The sequence below is a fragment of the Rhinoderma darwinii genome, chromosome 13 (assembly GCF_050947455.1).
Source record: "Rhinoderma darwinii isolate aRhiDar2 chromosome 13, aRhiDar2.hap1, whole genome shotgun sequence".
NCBI classification, from domain to species: Eukaryota; Metazoa; Chordata; class Amphibia; order Anura; family Rhinodermatidae; genus Rhinoderma; species Rhinoderma darwinii.
In genome coordinates, this window is record NC_134699.1 from 56,763,536 (window position 1) to 56,783,980 (window position 20,445).

Sequence of the window (20,445 nt, forward strand, 5' to 3'; positions counted from 1 at the left end):
GTCTGCTTGCTGCCACTAGAGGGAGCTTACTGCATGTTATATATCAAACAATAACCCTGTATTCCGTAAGCTCCTGAGCTCCCTCTAGTGGTGTGTGATCAGCACTTTCTCTTAAATCTTTGTCTAGTCAAGAGTTTTTTGGAGCTCTGTATCACAAAAACGGACCTGACTTCTGTAATCCCTTCAGGGCGAAGCAATTTATTTTTATTTTTTTTACTTTTTCCTCCACGCCTTCCAATAGCCATAAGTCTCTTATTTTTCCCTCAATGGAGCTGAGTGAGGGCTTATCTTTTGCGGGAGGAGTTGGATTTGCTATTGGTAGCATTTAAAGTACCATATAATGTTCTGGGAAACTGAGAAAAAATTATTTTGCAGGCTGAAATTGGAAAAAAAATAAGATTCCTCAATTTCTCTTTTGGGTTTAGTTTTTACGGCTTCCATCGCGCGGTAAAAGACAACTTAACTTTATTCTGTGGCTCAATATGATTACGGCGATACCGCGTTTATATAGATTAATTTATATATATATATATGTATGTATGTATGTATGTATATATATATATATATAATTTTTTAGAAGTAACTGTTTTTAAAAAAAAAAAATAATAATAATAATTGTGTAACTACATTCTGAGAGCCGTAACATTCTTATTTTTCCATCAATTGAGAAGTGTGGAGTAATTTTTTGCAGGGCGAGCTGACGTTTTTAGCAGTACCATTTTTTTGGTACATAGTGATCAAAAAATTGTATTTTATTTTTGAGCACCAAGTTGATCAAAAAACAGTGATTAAAATGTTGTTCTTGGGGGCATCCACCGTGCGCGGTAAGTAATTCTGTGTTGTAATGGTTCACACTTTTAACAAAATTGGCATCACTGCATCCGTAATTTATTTTTATTTTTTTCATTAGTTTAGAGGGAAAAGGGGTGTTTTTTTGAACTTTTGTAACATAAATATATATTTATTTTTTTTTACTACTAAAACTTTATGTATGTTACAAAAGTTAAAAATAAAACACCCCTTTTCCCTCTAAACGAATGAAAAAATTAAACCTTTTTTTTTTTTTTTTGTATACATTTTTGGGCATACAGTGGTACAGTATGGGCCCATAGCAGGCTATGAACCATGGATCCGTACTATGGCCATGTGTATGAGCCCGGCGTCTGACCCATCTTAACCCCTGTATCACCTAAAATGCAATTAGGAATGTAGAATTGTAATCACTTAAATTATTTGATTCCCCATGTGTTAATAATTCTGGAACATATTTTCTTAGAACTCTGTGTTGTGCCTTTCCTCTGCTATTCCTCCGAGAAATGAATGAATAAATTAACAACTGTGCGTTTCCAGTTGGGGGGGTGTGTCTCTACATCGTCTGATACTGTCCAATCAGTGACAACTGTGTTGGGACACGCCCCTTTGACAAGGGGAATGTTAACTCCCAGTTGTCAGTTTATTCATACATTTCTAGGAGGAATAGCAGAGGAACGTAAAACTCTTAAGAAAATATATTCCAGAATGGTTATTTCATGGGGAATACAAGTATTGGGTAAAATACACATGTCTGGAGATGCGACCGCTCAGCTTTAGGCCCTGTATAGTTTTTTTGCTTCAGATACCGCGGCAAAAAATGTCTGATATTGCCTCCCAAGAAAAAACGCTTGTGGGGAAAAAAGTGGTAGCCCGATCTTGGGGCATCAAGAAACAGCCTCAAAAACCCCATTAACTGGTTCCCGACCACTGGCTGTGTTTTTACGGCCAGCGGTCAGGGTCCTTAAAACCCGAGCCATAGACTTTTTACGGCTCGGGTTTTAACTTGCTGCCCGCGTGATCGGGCAGCTGAATGTCGGGTCTCCGGCTGTCAGTGACTGCCGGGGACCCTGAGGAGAGGATAGAAGCTGCTTTCGCTGCTTCTGTCTTCTCTGATGACTTGTACACAGCGCTCAATGAACGCTGTGTATAGGAATAGAGGCAGCGGCGCGGTCTCTATTCCCGGTGATCATGTGACTGTCAGTAACGGCACCCGGCGATCATGTGACCAGACTGCTGCTGGGTCTTACTAGACCCAGCACAGCCCTATTAGTGACAATCGTGATGCGTTTTCATTTGCCTGTTGAACAAATGGGTAAAAGAAAATGTGGCAAAAAATGCGTCCGCCTGTGGTGCAAAACCGGAGCTGATTTTTCCAGGCAGAATTTTCTGACTGCAAAAAAACTCAGTGTGAACAGGGACTTAGGCCCCATGCACACGAACGTAAAAACGCCTGTAATTACGGGCCCTAATTACGGCACGTTTTTACGGGCCCACGGACTTCTATTGGCCATGGGTACCTCCCCGTATTCTTACGGGAAGGTGCCCGTGCCGTTGAAAAATATAGAACACGTCCTATTTCAGGCCGTAATTACGGCACGGGCAGCCCATAGAAGTCATAGAAGAAATGCTAGCACAGGCTTCCAGTATCCGTAGTTTCAGTTGCTGCACATCTCGTATCTTCACAGCATAGACAATTGCCTTCAGATGACCCCAAAGATAAAAGTCTAAGGGGGTCAGATCGGGAGGCATTTCTTCTGCGGTGTTGCTGTCAGTGTGTGAAGAGTGGGAGAAGAGGGTTGCATTGACAATCCAACACAATGGGCAGCACTTTGAACACATTTTATAAGTGGTCAGAAACTTGTAAATAACTCATGAAAGAATAAAGTAACGTTAAAACCAAGCACACCATTGTTTTTCTTGTGAAATTCTTGATAAGTTTGATGTGTCACATGACCCTCTTCCCATTGAAAAAACTAAAGTTGGATACAAAATGGCCGACTTCAAAATGGCTGCCATGGTCAACACCCAGCTTGAAAAGTTTCCCCCCTCCCATATACTAATGTGCCACAAACAGGAAGTTAATATCACCAACCATTCCCATTTTATTTAGGTGTATCCATATAAATGGCCCACCCTGTAGATAAAGCTGTATAAAAAAAAAAGATCATACTTTCCCAGATCTCTCTGCTTCTTCCTCCAGTCCGGCCTCCTGGGATGACGTTACAGCCCATGTGACCGCTGCAGCCAATCACAGGCTGCAGCGGTCACATGGACTGCGCGTCATCCAGGGAGGTTGGACTGGATGTCCAGAGAGGGACGCATCACCAAGACAACGGCCGGGTAAGTATGAATTTCTTTTACTTTTTCGGCGGAAAGGGCTGTCCCTTCTCTCTGTCCTGCACTGATAGAGAGAAGGGGCTGCCGATTACTGCAGTGTAATTTTGCAGCGAAAACGTGCCCGTAAATACGGGTGGAATACGGGTTGAATACATGTGACCAAGGACCCGTATTTACGGGAGGACAAAAATTTGTTCGTGTGCATGAGGTCTTAATAGGTTTTCCATCAGATGGTTTTTGAATTGTGACATCATTCAGGGCTTAGTCTAGTAGGTGGATTTCTCTCTCTATCCCATTCCCTTGGTCCTCGCTGGTTGTAAATAACATGGAATTGTTTTCATGGCCTCCTACTTGCAACTGCTGAAATTGTTGTATTTTCTCAAATAGAAGTTTTAGGCTATGTTCACACAGTTTTTTGCAAGCGGAATTTCTGCCTCAAAATCCCGTTTGGAAGTTTGAGGCATTTTCCTCTCCCTGCGCGCCGATTTTCACAGCGTTTTTCGCCCGCGCCCATTGAGCGCCACCGGCATAAAACGCTGAGAAATGCGCTTTCGCTGCCTCCCATTGATGTCAATGGGAGGTCAGAGGCGTAAACGCCTGAAGATGGGGTACGTCGCTGCTTTTTTCCCCGCGAGGCGGTTTTACCGCTCGCGGGAAAAAGACGCCTCCGCCTCCCATTGAAATCAATGGGAGGCATTTTCGGGCCGTTTTTGACGAGTTTTGCGGCGCGGTTTCCGCGTCAAAAAACTCAGTGTGAACATAGCCTAACTTCTCAGACACACAAAAAAGTAAGTGAACCTTTGTAGGATTTTCCTTGCAGGTTCCGCTATAACCTTTACAGCCCATTATACCTGCAGAGCTAAACGTTCCCAGTTATATTTGCGTCTAGTCGTTCCCGACTCCCCCTGAAAATCTGGTGTTTTTATGCGGAGATGAGCGTTCACGGTTTGAGTTTTAGGTAGTAGAGGAGTTTTTTATTTCTTTGTGTTTTTATTCGACCGTAGCGGCATATTAGTCCCAGAACGTCCAAATTTAGACTTTAACTCTTTCAGAATTCATAATGACGTCTACAGCACTTGTGCGGGCATCTACAATGGTTGGGTGCAGGAGTTATCTTGATTTTTTTTTTTTTTTTTTTTTTTTTTTTTGGAGGAGAGTGACATTTTGTGGCATTATGGGCATAATTCAATACAGTATATTATAGTGAATTTGTTTGACCTTTTTTAATGTCTTAATACCGGCGTACAGCCATTGATAAATTCCTCAAGTGTTTTTTTTTTTGTACTATTTCCAAGATCTCTGCTTGCTGTCAGTGAATAAGATTTTTTGTTTTTGTTTTTTGTTTTTTTAAATTTGGTATAAAGGATTAATACTTTTCACTGCTGTGAGTTGGCTACGATTTTATAGTTTCTAGACCATTTCTGTAAATTGAACTGTCTGGACTCCAGACTGACCCATTTTACCTGCACTGAAACATTGTAGCAAACTCAGACGGGACTAAGGCTCTGTTAATATGACAGTTGGAGCCTCCCCGGCATGTACGCTAAACCTATCCATAGGGTTTCATTTACTGATGGAGGCCAATATAGTGTCTTTTTCGCCTCCGTCACGCTTTGTTGGTAAATTTATTATTATTTTTAACATTGGATCCTCTGGGCATACAGTGGCACATGCCAGCGCCTTACTTTAGAGGTATACGTTGGGCAATGCTTTTTGGATTGCTTAGACTTGTTCACTTTTTAATTTCAAATCAAGTGGGGAAAAAAATCTCTGCAAAAACTTTATCGGCCCATGTGAACGAGACTTTATACCCTTGGCAAAGCAGTCTTACGTCCTTGGCATTTTTTGGAGTCACAAGTTTAAAATTTGTTATGCACTTTCTGGAAATATTAAATGACCAACAGCCCGGACAGATAATTCGCCGGCAGCCAGAACGTAGTAGAAAAACAGCGATCTCACACAAAGGGCTTATTCACACATGGAAAATGACAAATGTTCTGTGACAGACTAGAACTTTCCCACATGACGAGATCAAGTCCCCGATGAATGTTTTTGTCACTAATCCACTATTTTCTAACAAACATTATACCAAGTCCTAAAGCTTAAATGCAGTCACTAAGTTGTTGGCGAAAACATAAAGGTATACCCTGAATCATAAAGCTAGAACGGGTACACTCCCCGGACCCTTTACCCCCTTATTTTTTGGTGTCCCCACCAAACAAGACATCGTAAATGTATAAAAGACCACAAATACCCTAGAAGTGCCACCCAGAGCTTAGCCCAATAAGGGTCAGCCACCGTTACCCCTATTAGTGCCAGGGTTCACTCGACAGAACTTTTAGAACTTTTTCCATGCCCCTGAAGCACGTGAAACCCAAAGATTGGCTGACTTGAATAAAGTGGTATAACTTGTACCATTTGGTTTAAGTCTATTGCATTCCCTCTCCAAAAGAAGAAAAGACCACCCAAGTTTCCCCTATGACTCAAATATTGAGAAGTTCCAACAGAGGGTAGAACTGGGGTAACAGGTGGGTGGGGGGGCCTGATGACCACACATACATCTTTATCATTGGGACACCCATATTAATTCTTGTGCCATAAACAAGTGGGCTGTTTTGTGGACTAGGTGAGGTGATTAGGTATTCTTAACATTTGGCCCTTACAAAATTGCCCTGCCCTCGAGGGCACTGTTATCCTGACCCCCTTAACTTGAGGCATATAGAAAACTGAAAACTAATATACTGATTAGAAGGCAAATCCAACTGATTCCTCTTGGCCAATCAGGGGATTAAAACGGCCCACATGAATCAAAAATTGTCAATAAGCACTTTTTCTTCTTTTTCGGGCTCCTTGAGGCAGGCAATTATTTTTACACTTGGTATACAAGTAGCCTAAATGGCACATGCAAGGGCTGTTTAAGGGAGACTAGTGCAGCCATCAAACCCTCTGTTTTAGGGCACTAAATTAATGACTATTTTGTAACTAAAGGGAACCTGTCCCATATAAAGTAGGCATCAGTCAGAAGGTTCCTGTTAAAGGAAGAAGTTGACGTTTTTGTGTTTTTTTTTTTTGTTTTTTTTTAGTTTATGGAAACGTTATCAATTTTTGAAAAAAAATACTTGTTCATTAAGCTAAAGCCATTCTCCGATCTAAACGTCCGATTGAAGAGTTGCAATACCAGGCACAGCCACACCAGTTTGCATGGCGCTACGCCTGTGTAAACAATGAGTCAGTGGTTATGCACAGAGTAGGCTGTCAGTGATGGCTGTCAATCACTGAGTAGGACCGCCCACTGGACTCCTAAGCCCAGAATGAGCAGTGTTAGATCAATAAATTACAAATCATATAGAATGTTTTGCCGCAACTATATATTAATCTGCCCCGCTCCGTCTTGTCTCTATTATGCTGCCTGTAGATCGGACTGTATTTTTAACGTAACCGGTCCCCTTTAAGTGTAAGTTGAATAAATGAAAGCAAAGTTACTCCATTTATTATATAGCGTTTAACTGTTAAATGTTTAACCTGGTGGTGCTAAGCGCCACCATAGTAGTATGGTGCCGGCGGGAGTATATTCCCACACACAGTTGTACTATTACCACACCAACATGCGTGGAATCAAGTTTCATCCCTTCTATGGGAGGTATGGGTAGAGAGCTCGGGGTCCATTGAAGGACCCTAGGGCTGTCTTTTAGTATAGGCAGTTACTAGGGCATACTTGTAGGTGCCCTAGAAACTGCCTGTATGTGCAACAGAAACAAGTTAAAAAATATATTTAAAAAATAAATCTATATCTCTCTCTAGAAGTAAAATTATGGTTTAAGAGTATTCTATATGTGTATATACAATTAATTAGAAGACTCCAGATAATATAGACCTCCTTGGTATCTCCATAAACTTACTGACTGTAAAATTAATGTATAACACTATTGAAGATGAATGGTGAACAGCACAAAAAATATCGAAAGGGCATTTATTTTTTATTTTTTTTGTATATGCATTTTTTCCTATATTATGAAGTAATAAAAATAGCATGTGTACCCTAAAATGGTGTCCTAAAAAAGCACAACTTGTTCCTAAAGAATAATAAAAATAAAACTTTTTGGTCCGTATGTCCGAAAGCAAAAACTGATTGATTGCTTTCTTCTTTAAGCATATGGGATTTTGTATGTATTGCGATGCTGTATCGCAAATGTTTTTTTTTCTGAAAATAAAAAATTACTTGATTTCAAAAAATAAATAAATAAAAAACCCCAAAGCATATGGGATGGAAACGCACCAGGTTTCCTGTTAAGAAATGCCACACCAGGTTTCTGCACAGATATCAGAACGTGCTCGTGCTCTTACGGATGTTTACAGCGAGTTTCACCCTTTTCAATGTAGAAGGGGTGACATCTGCAGAAAAATCTACAACAAACCCGCTGCACGCGTGGGTGCCCTAAAGAGGCACCACACCAGTCTACAGGTTGTCTCTTTGGTATTGCAGCTCAACCCCATTCACTTCAGTGAAGCCGAGCTGCAATACCAGACACAACCTATTGACATGTGTGGTGCTGTTTTTTTTTTCCTGTAAGAAAGCCATGTTTTCCTAATCCTGAATCCCTTTGCATGGACACTGGTTGGCTGAAACTCAACGCTACAATTAAACACTGGTGCTTTATATTGGTACATAGGGAAGATTCCCCTCCCCCGGTGCTCCTTGAATCCTCCATCCTGACTCCAGAGCGCAGCTTGTTCCGCCCTCCAGGGAACGGTTTATGTGATGGAGCGCGATGCTACTAGTGCGGCTTCTGTCACACCGCTCTCCCCATCACTCACACTTTTCTTACTCGCTGACATTAAATTAATTAAGTCTCCGCTCCGCACAGCCAACAAGATTAATACATATTAAAATCCGCTCTTTAATATACCCGAACAATGTCTGGAGAAGTGATGAGAACCGCTCCGGCAACCATGGATGATGGGATTGATCAGAAACCGCTGACCTAATTTCTGCACAGAATAATTAGATTTTCTGGTGGCATGATGGGCCGGTAATAGTTTTAAGAAAAGGGGGAAAAAAAATGAGTGTGAAGATCTGCACGCACTTCCTCCATAGAATTTTACAGGGTAAACCGATGTCCAGTTGTGGGCAAATTATATGAAATCACTTAAGACTCTAATTTAGCTGCATTGTTTGTGGTAGCTGATCCCCCCCCCCCCCCCCCCTATCATGAGTTATATTGTCTGTGCGGGCCTGTATCTAAGCCTAAGCCATGATGGGCTTAGATACATGGCCCCAGCAGACCGGATCACACCTAAAACGTACAGCTGCAGAATGGCGTCCAGGCCCACCGCTGCCCCCGGAGGGGAAGAGGACCCAACTCAGGGGCAAGGAGTGTAATAGAGATTTTACTGTAGTAGCAGAGGCTCGTGCGGTTTATTACATGGGCCTTTAGTTTCTACGGGAACTGACCGGTGTGGTGTGGGGGGGGGGGCGGGGCACTTTATTTAGGCCACACCCCTAATGTGATGCCCTTGAAGCAAGAGTAGTGCATATGACCCCTTTATCAGCACCCCCAGAACTGCTTCAGCAGACTCCAATATCTGTTGTGATCCCAGACCCCAAAATTAATTCTTACCACTTCATCAGGCCCGCCTAGACTTTAGACCCCATTGTAATGAACCCCCCTCGCTGCCAAATACTGCAAGGAATGTGCACCTGCCACTGCAGGATCCGCCTAAAAAATGTTCTACCACCAAAGCAAGAAAGTGATCGTTGCCCCCTGGTGTCCAAGTAGTTATTAATTTGGCAGCATATCCACCAGGAGGCTAGTTATGGGGCTGTTGGAAACCGCTGAACACCGCGCTCGGCCCCAGGGATATTGAATGAAGTGACCACTGCGCCATTTAAACTCCCCTATACCTCCTTTTTGCAGTGAGGCGGAGCAGAGCGTTCAGCCTCTTCTGTTCTAGTGATCATCGGGGCCCCCAGCGATCAGACATTTTTTACTTCTCCTGTTGATGGGTGAAAAATGTCCTTTGCTGAGTTACTGCACATTATATGTAGATATAACCGTCTTGAAAAGAGGTGCAAACACCTTCACTTCTCGGAATTGGTCAGCACAGTCCACTCTGCGGTTTATTGTGCCGTTTGTGGTTTTCCTACTAATGTTCAGTGTAAAAATGTTCCATTTCCTTTAATGCATTAATGACACGTGCCCTGCGTAGATACTGATTTAGTAGGAGTCTTTTATCGCGTTTTGAGGTTGCGAAACTCAAATTAATTTTGAATGCAGCTTTGGCTGTGACCAGAGTAAAAGGCACATTGCACCGTAACTTCCAGATCGGAAAAATAAAGCAAAATTCACTTTCAATTACTACCCATCTTACATCTGCCACCGTACTGCCAGTAATAGCATAACGAACGGCTCCGAGCAGATGACCCGAGGACTGTCATCATTCTTCACAATCCCTCCTACATCCACCATGCCGTCACATACCAGTTTGGATGCCCAGCCACTACCCAGTACCCCACCTGTGGGTATAGTCCCTTTTCCCAGATTAGGGTTGGATAGGTGCAATAGACATTGTATTACTGCTGAAAGGGTGCACACCATGTCACATTTCGCATCTTGGGTTGCCTATGCCCTTGCCCTACAACTTTTGAGTCTGGCGTAGATCTCCCATTCCTCCTCCCAAAATGTCACACACAACAGGGGTGGTACGGTCATATTAATGTACCTGGCCTCGGTGGTAGATATGCCACACTTTCCAAGATTAGACCGGTTTCCGGACGATGGTTTCCATGTGAGACTCCAGTATGTAACCTGTTTTCCTGTTGAGCAGGTGAGACCTGGCGGAGAGACTACAACGTGTTCGTCCCCAGAGGATTTAGCTACAAACCTCCTGCATGTTTAATTTACAGTATGGTGCCCGGCCGCGGTCTTGTTAATGTGGTGCTCTAAATAGCTCCAGTCCCTATAGATTTGCTGCATGAGAAGGAATTCTGTTCAGTGACCCAAGTGAATAGGAGGCCTTCCCGGGGGAATCGCCGCAATACGTTGCTTGGGTTTGCAACATGGCAGGATGCAGAATTTTATTTTCGTGCACGGCACTGAATCCCTGATGCATCTACGTATGTAGAGTCGGCCATTAACAAACCTATATTTTCACCGGGCACATATAGGTACATGAAGATCCTTTTGTCTTTTTAGTAAATTTCACCCATGTTACCGATCAGGGACAATGGTGCGGTTACACAACCATGTGGCTGGGTGGACTGTCCCTTTAAATATATGCACGATAAATATTGTTGAGGCGTAAATTACCACTTATCTATTCCCACATGTTTCTAAGGGTTGGGTAGTGGCTTTGGTCTGATCATTTGCATGTAACCAAAGGTGTAAATTGCACATGTCTGAACAGTAAAGGTTTGGCCGCCTTTACCTTGCACAATGTTTCATAGGGCGGAAATCTGCAACATGGAAATGTCTTATAGAGCAAGTTCACTCACAGCTTCCACAGACACAGGTGGCCTCCAAAATTACCTGAGCATTGTCAAAAGGCACCAAAGTGATAGAATATCCTAGCTATATGCCCTTGAGGCCTTTGTCAATCTGTAGTTCTTGTAATTGTAATCCTATATTCTTCAAAATATATCTTCCATCATTCCTCAGGAGAAGCACAGATTTCATATGGTCTTTACCCTGGTAGACGCTTTCTCTTGTGCTCCTTGTCCCCACCTCCTTAATCTTTGTGGACAAATAATCAAGAATATAACTACTATAATACTGCCCCTATATACAAGAATATAACTACTATAATACTGCTCCCTATATACAAGAATATAACTACTATAATACTGCCCCTATATACAAGAATATAACTACTATAATACTGCCCGCTATATATACAAGAATATAACTACTATAATACTGCCCCCCATATACAAGAATATAAAACTACTATAATACTGCTCCCTATATACAAGAATATAACTAGTATAATAATGCCCCTATGTACAAGAATATAACTGCTATAATACTGCTCCTATATACTATAATACTGCCCCTATACACAAGTATATAACTACTATAATACTGCCCCCTATATACAAGAATATAACTACTATATTACTGCCCCCTATATATAAGAATATAACTACTATAATACTGCCCCTATATACAAGAATATAACTACTATAATACTGCCCCTATGTACAAGAATATAACTACTATAATACTGCCCCTATGTACAAGAATAGAACTACTATAATACTGCTCCTATATACAAGAATATAACTACTATAATACTGCCCCCTATGTACAAGAATATAACTACTATAATACTGCTCCTATATACAAGAATATAACTACTATAATACTGGCCCCTGTGTACAAGAATATAACTACTATAATACTGCCCCTATATACATGAATATAACTACTATAATACTGCTCCTATATACAAGAATATAACTACTATAATACTGCCCCTATATACAAGAATATAACTACTATAATACTGCTCCTATATACAAGAATATAACTACTATAATACTGCCCCTATATACAAGAATATAACTACTATAATACTGCTGCTATATACAAGAATATAACTACTATAATACTACCCCCTATGTACAAGAATATAAATATAATAATACTGCCCCTATATACAAGAATATTGCTATAATACTGTCCCCTATATACAAGAATATAACTACTATAATACTGCCCCTATGTACAAGAATATTGCTATAATACTGTCCCCTATATACAAGAATATAACTACTATAATACTGCTTCCTATATACAAGAATATATCTACTATAATACTGCTCCCTATATACAAGAATATAACTACTATAATACTGCCTCCTATATACAAGAATATAACTACTAGAAGGGCATGCCCACACGTGGCGGATTTCCTCCGCAACTGTCCGCATTCTGCGGCGGATCTGCCCAAAATGTGCAGTAAATTGATGCGGACTGCGGTAAAAGTGCTTCCCTTCTCTCTATCAGTGCAGGATAGAGAGAAGGGCCAGCACTTTCCCTAGTGAAAGTAAACGAATTTCATACTTACCGGCCGTGGTCTTGGTGACGCGTCCCTCTTTCGGCATCCAGCCCGACCTCCCTGGATGACGTGGCAGTCCATGTGACCGCTGCAGCCTGTGATTGGCTGCAGCCGTCACTTATACTGAAACGTCATCCTGGGAAGCCGGACTGGAGACAGAAGCAGGGAGTTCTCGGTAAGTATGAACTTCTATTTTTTTTACAGGTTGCTGTATATTGGGATCGGTAGTCACTGTCCAGGGTGCAGAAACAGTTGCTGCCGATCGCTTAACTCTTTCAGCACCCTGGACAGTGACTATTTACTGACGTCTCCTAGCAACGCTCCCGTAATTCCGGGAGCCTCATTGACTTCCTCAGTCTGGCTGTAGACCTAGAAATACATAGGTCCAGCCAGAATGAAGAAATGTCATGTCAAAAAAGCAAGACGCATCCGCAGCACACATGACATCTGCGGACTTCATTGCGGAATTTGGAATCTCCATTGAAGTCAATGGAGAAATTCCGCCATGCGTCCGCAACCAGTCCGCCGCTACTCCGCAACATCCCTTGCATGCTGCGGACACCAAATTCCGCACCGCAGCCTATGCTCCGCAGCGGAATTTTCAGCCTCGTCTAAACGAACCCTACTAAATAGAAGTGGAAGTCAATGGAGAAACTGCTCCGCTGCGGATTAACGCTGCGGAGTGTCCGCAGCGGAATTCAAGAGCACTTCCGCCACGTGTGGCTTTGCCCTAATACTGCCCCTATATACACGAATATAACTACTATAATACTGCTCCCTATGATATATATGGAATAGACCTGTAGTAATCTGCATCTTGGTCGCTTGCCCTCTGTTATCTTCTCCTGCGGTAAAACGTTTCAGCTTTTTCTTGTTCCTCCGGTGAATTTCTATCATTATGGATTTTTTTATCTCACTGTATCTAAGCAACACCATCAACCTCTTTGAAATACAAGATTACAGATTTCATAAAGCTGAGACTGTAGAAAGGTCTTTAAAGGGGTCTCTTTGCAAACACTTTTATTGATTTTGCATATCAAATGGTGATTTCTACTTCACATATTGTCCGTTCTTTGTCCTTGACCGGAGGTGCCCACTAGCGCCTCCCTATTAGTAATGGGTATTTATAAGGCACAAAAGAACTGTACAAAGCAATCACATGAAGTCAACGGCAGGTGGTCAACCTCTTAAATTAGATATCGCACCTACTGAGACCCCTATCTATAGAATGGAAAGATCCATTATAGGGTTGTTGACCTCTAAGATCCATCATTTTGAGAAGCTCTGCAAGAATTGGCCTGCAGTCCATGTTGATCAGGAGACTGTTTGTGTATATCCGGCATTATTTTGACTTGTTTTTTTGATTGGTCGCCGAACCCTGAGCGGATAGGTTAATGCACTGCGTAGAATGAATGACTTCTACTGGAGATGAGAATTTGATGGTATTTTAGACTCTAAGGTAGTTCAGATAGCAATCCCATCACTGAAGATTATGACCCAAAGAAAGATATTGTGCAGGTCTAGCAGAACTAAATTCATAATCGAACTCTGTGGGTCTACATTGTGTATCCTAATAATGCGCTAGGTTTATCTGCAGCCCTTTATTTTATTTTATTTTTATTATTTTTTTTTTACATAGATTACACTGGGTACAGACATTATAAGGCTATGTTCACACGGAGTATTTAGGGGGAGGAATATCTGCCTCAAAATTCCGTTTGGAACTTTGAGGCAGATATTCCTCTCCCTGTACGCCGATTTTCACGGCAATTATCGCGCCGTTTTTCGCCCGCGGCCATTGAGCGCCGCGGGCATAAAACAGCGAGAAATACGCTTTCTCCTGCCTCCCATTGAAGTCAATGGGAGGTCAGAGGCGGAAGCGCCCGGAGATAGGGCATGTCGCTGCTTTTTCCCGCGAGGCAGTTTTACTGCTCGCGGGAAAAAGACGCCGACGCTTCCCATTGAAATCAATGGGAGGCGTTCTCGGGCCGCTTTTGCCGAGTTTTGCGACGCGGTTTCCGCGTCAAAAAACTCTGCAAAATACCCCGTGTGAACATAGCCTAATACTGTATTTTACTGAGAGGACTTAAAAACTCGTAAAGAACGGGTGATGGAGTGAACACTTTGCCTCTGTAACCTCACAGGAGAGGGCTTTTTGTCAGCTCTGTTGAGCATGTCACAGTTGTATTACTAAGCACTTAGATTGTTTTCATACGAGGACTTGCCGGTACCGTGGGAACTTTGTTTTACCCATTTTATGGGGGGGCTGATAAAATATTTTCCTGGCAGACACCGTTGTTAGTTTAGGGACTCAAGAAAATTATAGAAGTTTGTACAGCTTTAGTTATGAATAGAATCGGGAGCATAAATCCCTTACATTCCCCTAAAATCTGCTTTACCCACATACCTAACCCCCCTCCCTCCCTTCATCATTCCAAGGCTATTCATACCGGGTCCGGATACCAAGCAGCATCAGGACCTTATATGCAACGCAGCATTTCAACGTCACCACTGGGGTGTCGCATACAACGTCCTGACACTGCCCGGCATCATTACGTTGTGTGAGGTGCGCTTGAATTATGAAGGTAGCAGAAGGGGGAGAAGAGTAGTGAGTTTATTTATTTCTTAACTGTCCATTGGTGGGCAGGGGCTACTCTGATCGTTGGGCCAAGGTAAGACGCCTAGCACAGGCCTCTGCTTTCCCACGCCCCGTAGAGTAGCTGGCGTAGGTTAACTATAATTTATTCCAGCCTTCTGGCGTTAATTATAATAAATTTGTCAGCCCATAATAGCCACAGCCCTTTCACCACATCCATGCACCCATCACCTCAAAAGTTGCATGGGTGGGCGCAGAAAGTCCAACTTGCTAATTTTGGGCCCATTTGCGACTTCTCTACGCCAGAAATCTGGCGAGGAAAGGTGGATTACTCCCATTGTGTTCTACAGGCTCGTAAATTGGCGAGCCAGGCAGGATGATTCACAGATCTCTGTCTACCTAGTAAAGATAAGGACTTGTGTTGTGCCCCTTAAATATCGTAATTTGCCCAATGAAACACACACAGGGCCTGTCTCCCTCCATAATAAACCACGTTATTATAAAGGAGTACTTCGAAGGTGGTAATCTATATATTTGATCAAGCGCATATCTGGATTTACACTGCGCAGAAGAGAAAAGCAAGAACTTTTTTAATGTTTTTGTACGTTTTTAGCTTGAAACCCCTAAAAACTAACATTCGATGAAGGTCAAGTGAAATTGTATTTTTACCTGTTTTATATACTCTGCTGTGTAGAGCAATAGTTGATTTGTACTAGAGGATCCTCCCCAGTAACGTGCCTCTGCTGGTTCCACTCTCCAAGGAATAACACGATATGGGAATTTTAGCTTTTGATGCTCACGTTGGTCTTTTGTTCCCTTTTTATCGCAATGCCTGTTCAGAAGAGGCAGCATGTAGGTATCTGAAGCTTCCTGCTCCTCATCTGCATGCTTTGAAACGTAGCATCTTGCTTAGAAATACTTCAGTAACACTTCTCATTCTACCCGAATACCACATCAGAAAAAATCTATATATCCTCTTCCAATCCAAAATTAACCAAGGCCTGAGCACTCATCCTCACCATACCCCTTTGGTTAATTTACTAGATTTCTCATTCTTTACTGCATGGACATGGCAAATTGACATGAACCGGCCGCTAATCTGTCTTTCTCTTTCCATGTTCTCCTTGTTTTCCCATCACTGACTGCTTGTGGGATCAGGGGATGTCCTATTCCAGATGGCAGAGGTTCACCGGCAGATCCAGAATCAATTAGAAGAAATGGTAAGTGACCTGATGATTATTCAATATACCTACAGATTTAGAATTTTTTGGGGGGATTAGTGGACTATTTTTCATGGAATCTTGGCTACAGGGGGCACTGCTTTAGACCAGTTGCACACAACAGAGTGCCACTCAGGCCGTTTTTCACAGCATCAGAGTGGCACCCAATAGTTTTCACGGACCTATTAACTTTAATGGGTGAATCACGGACCTGACTCTCCGATCCGTGGAAAGATAGAACGTGTCCTATGTTATCATGAACAGGACTTGGGCGGCACACATGGTCGTGTGCATTAGCCATTAGTCTTGGACTTGTTATAAAATAAATAAACTAGGACCATTACCATCAAAAGAGGCATGTGATCCTCCTCTCTGGTAATCGCCATGCTTTTTCCCCTGCAGACCGACGGTATTAAATCAAAGTAAAAGTTAGTGGGTGTTGGGAATAAAATAAAAATGTATGCTCCGTAATACGGATACACCCAGACTTTAAAAGGGGTTGTATGTGATTAGTAGGGTATACTTAATTATTGTTTTTTCCCTTTAAACAGCGCCACTTATGTCCATGGGCTCTGTCTGGTAGTGCGGCTCAGTAATTTACTTCCACTCCCTGATGTTAATTCCCCGTTCAAATGTTTTTGGCCTATGTTTAATGTGTAAAAAGGGATAACCTCACGTTAACGTACACGTCATGAACTCTCCAGACATTTTTATTATTGGAACTTGTCAACAAGATTGTCGACAGACACACCCCTTGAGCTTCTATAATGCTGTGGAACATTTTGTTTTTTCGTCTATCAAATTACAGTACAATGCCTGGTGTAAAGACCATACATTTTCAGAATTCAATGTAAGCTCTGTGCAAAATTAAGGGAGCAAGGAATACTGGGAGATTTCCACTCTGAAGCCTGCAGAATTGTGAATGCAGCTCTGTACTTCAATAGTCTAACTCTGGGTGTAAGTTGAGTAATGCAATGTATTCACAAAGTTAGGCTGCTTTCAAAAATCTGTCATAAGAGCCCATCTATAGTGCCTGTATTACGGCTGCAATACCTGGACTTCCATGGTTCTGCCTAATCTGACCCAGATTCTTAAAGAACCCTATTATACCTACAAATATTTTGGGCCCTTACTAGTCTGTTTGACTTGGCTGTGGTACACACACACACACACACACACACACACACACACACACACACACACACACACACACTCTGTGTTTTTTGGTTCATAGGGGGCAGCATAACTGCTCCTATTGCTGGTTCAGTATCCAAAGTGTCAATGCTGCCCATCACAACCGAACCAGAGCAGATTTAACCTTTTAAGCTCATCTTATTGGTTGCAGTGGGTAACGCTCTGTGCATGACTCCTATGTTCGAAGTACAATTGTGACAACCACTTCCCTGAGATATTTGGTCAGAGCAGTTGTCTACTACCTTCCCCCATTATTCATTGGCATTTTATACAAAGTTCATTACTCTACAGCCGGGGGGCGACGTTCAACACAGGAGAAATATGAACAGTGGCTGCAATTGTTGTAAAGGTCTTGGATTGTGTAGAGTTGAAATTAATACATTTATTCATTGCACCATCCATTAAAATGACCCCATGTACTGTGTTGCTTGTACGGCAGGTTTGAGTTCCCTTCGACTAGATTTTTGCAGACGAAATCCTGAGTTGGATCTGCATCCAGGGCCTCTCAATTAGCCCTGTCAGTTTAGTGTACACACTCGGATCTCTTCCCTCCCTCGTTTTCCACCTGCCTATCTCTCTCTGCTCTCATCCGTATGTGCATCCATCTGTTCTTCACATCCATCCATCACACTTCGGCTTTATCCTTCCGGGCAGACCTGTCACTGCGTCTTATTGCTCTCTTATACTTTACTGCCAGAATCTCCTCCGGCTGAGAACCTGCATGTCACCGGCTGGCAACCTCATTCACCCATCTCATCGCTAAAGTCCTGCAATGCGTATCCCAAATAGATGTAATGACCTGCAAATCTTGCCCAACGATCCAAAAATGAATAGGAGTCCTATAAGAGCGAGTAAAGTTACTGGAGGACATCAGAGTTTTTACTGGAGGCACTTTTATGAGAAGGGCTTAGATTTTATAAGTAGGTTACAGATGAAATTCCAATAGTTAATAGACGCTGCTTTTTAAAGGGGTCACCTGGATTTTATATACCCTTTATTAGGGAATTCTGAGTTAATAGATCGGGGGGCTCTCCGGTTCAGGACCCTTCTTTATTAGCTACAGCAGTGAGTGGCTACAAGGAGCACCTCTCACTCTGGAGTATTAGGCACAGTGTAATGCATTATTTGCCATGTGGTGGCGCTGCAGTGAAATCTAACATATGCAGCTGGATTACAGCTGATCACTGAGGATCCAAACTGTAACATATCATGTGATCAGTTTCTATTGGGCCTTTAACGCGAAAGAATGGTCACCCACAAGATGAGAAGGGGCTTCCAAAATTGATACCCCATTTAACCGTTACCTGTCACCAATGACCTGATTGTATTATGTGATCGCTTCACCGAACTGTTACAGAAATCTGCAAATTGGAGAAACTCTTCAACAGCGGACTAACTTGAGGTGCCTGGGTCCCAATACAAAATCTGTAACTGGGTTTCAAGCTATCTCAGGTCGCCTCCTATGGGATAGGGGGACCTTTTGGTCCCCCTTCGGCCATAGGTGTGATTGCAACTTCTGCACCCCAATAGTTATGTCCCTGCTCCTCGCCCTTATGGTCAATCTTGTCCACTTTTTATTGCTGTGATGGATGGGACATCATGCCAAGTTGCGCCACCCTATTTAGGTGTTGTGGGCCACAATGGGGTTTGGAAACTCCTTATACAGTCTTCCTAGCTAGTAGATCACAAGATCAGTCAGGGGAACTTTGTGGTGTTTTGAAGAAAATCAAACAAATGTGTCTCGATCTACTTCAGGGTCAGACTACAAAAGGTTTGTTGTCTGTTGCCATGGAGATGCATAGCTTTGCAAAGAAACCAAACTATATTAAATATTTAACGGACCTATTGCAAAGTTGCTTTTAGTTTTCATTTTAGATGCACTGGGACAATCCAAATACATTTTGGTTGTGAAGGTGCTCAGACTTTAAGCTTCCTATAGACCTTTTGACTGCGTATTTCAACCACCAAAAGATGTCATTGATGCGTACACCTGAGAATGTATGTCCAGCCAGACCTGAATTATCTTTTTTGAAAATTATAGGGATCTCTTGTGAATGGGTTGTTTGATGTAGCCTGTAAACATGAAGACTGCCATATACTGTAGGACCAGGTAATGGTGATCTAAGACCTACAGGGAAACTTTTTAGAGGTTTTCGGTAGGGGAACGGTGTGACTATACGTACATTTTGCCCTATTCTTGATAAATAAACTTCGGCTATCTAAACAGCCAAAAGATTGATAAATCTTGTTTTGTTTCCAGCTGAAATCTTTTCACAATGAATTACTCACACAACTCGAACAGAAGGTGGAATTGGATGCCCGGTACCTTAATGTAAGTGTTCCAGTTCTCACTTTTACTGTTGGGTGTTTTTTTTTATTTTTTATTATGGTTTCATATAAGGTCTCATGCCCAAATGTCCCTGACATGTTCCATTAGATTTCAACCTATCTGATCTTTTGGTTTTCCCCGAGATGAGCTGTGCCATAGGTGTCTGGCATGGACATGCGGACGTGTTATGGAGGAAGATGGTTGTCACCCGAATGATCTTTAGTCCATCAGCTAGGGCTAAAGGGCAACCTGGCTTGTCTTAAGGTGGCTATAGACAACTGTTGGTCACACAATCGTTACCATCCTGATTTATCTAACGTGTACTTCGGGCCTATTTCCCCTATGGCAGCTTCGGAAGCCACATAGACAATTTAATTGTCTGTTGATCTCCTCCTCAAAGTTGGACATGTCCACCTACAAAAATGACTATGGCCGGTTTTAGCTTTTGTGTATATAATTTTCTTGTGAAGTTCTTATCCTTAGCTAGTCATCTGTATTAACTTGTTATACTGGTCTGCTTAACAGGGGGGACTAAAGGGCGGCCGACTCATGTGTATGCGGGTCATCCTACTCGCCTCCGACGGATGGGGGGGGGGGGTTTGAGAAGGATCGGGCATGTCTAATTTCCATGTGCTCAATCCTTTTTCCCAAAAAAGAAAAGCCGTTGCCAAAAGGGGTCTGGCAGAGGCTTATTCTCCTCTACTCATTGAAATAAGCATTAGATTAGAAAGTGGGTCCACCACTTGTGTTCATGGGCTGTGCCTGGTTTTCACTTGAATAAGGATGAGCTGCAAAACCTGACACAGCCCACTGAGAAAAGTGGCGCGGTTTTGTTAGTAAAAAAAAAAAATTTGGGCCCTTTTTCTAATATCATACCCTTTCCTGTTTGCCCGTCTCTA

At 42.4% G+C, this 20,445-nt stretch overlaps 1 protein-coding gene across 5 annotated transcripts in view; it reads left to right on the forward strand.

Annotated features, from left to right (window-relative positions):
• Positions 1-20,445, forward strand: part of BAIAP2 (BAR/IMD domain containing adaptor protein 2) — a 117,635-nt gene that overhangs the window by 55,122 nt on the left and 42,068 nt on the right. For all 5 annotated transcript variants that reach the window (XM_075846171.1, XM_075846170.1, XM_075846167.1 and 2 more), the window contains 2 exons: positions 15,962-16,023; positions 19,478-19,549. In XM_075846171.1, coding sequence (XP_075702286.1) covers positions 15,962-16,023; positions 19,478-19,549 — 134 coding nt within the window. The remainder of the gene's footprint in view (positions 1-15,961; positions 16,024-19,477; positions 19,550-20,445) is intronic.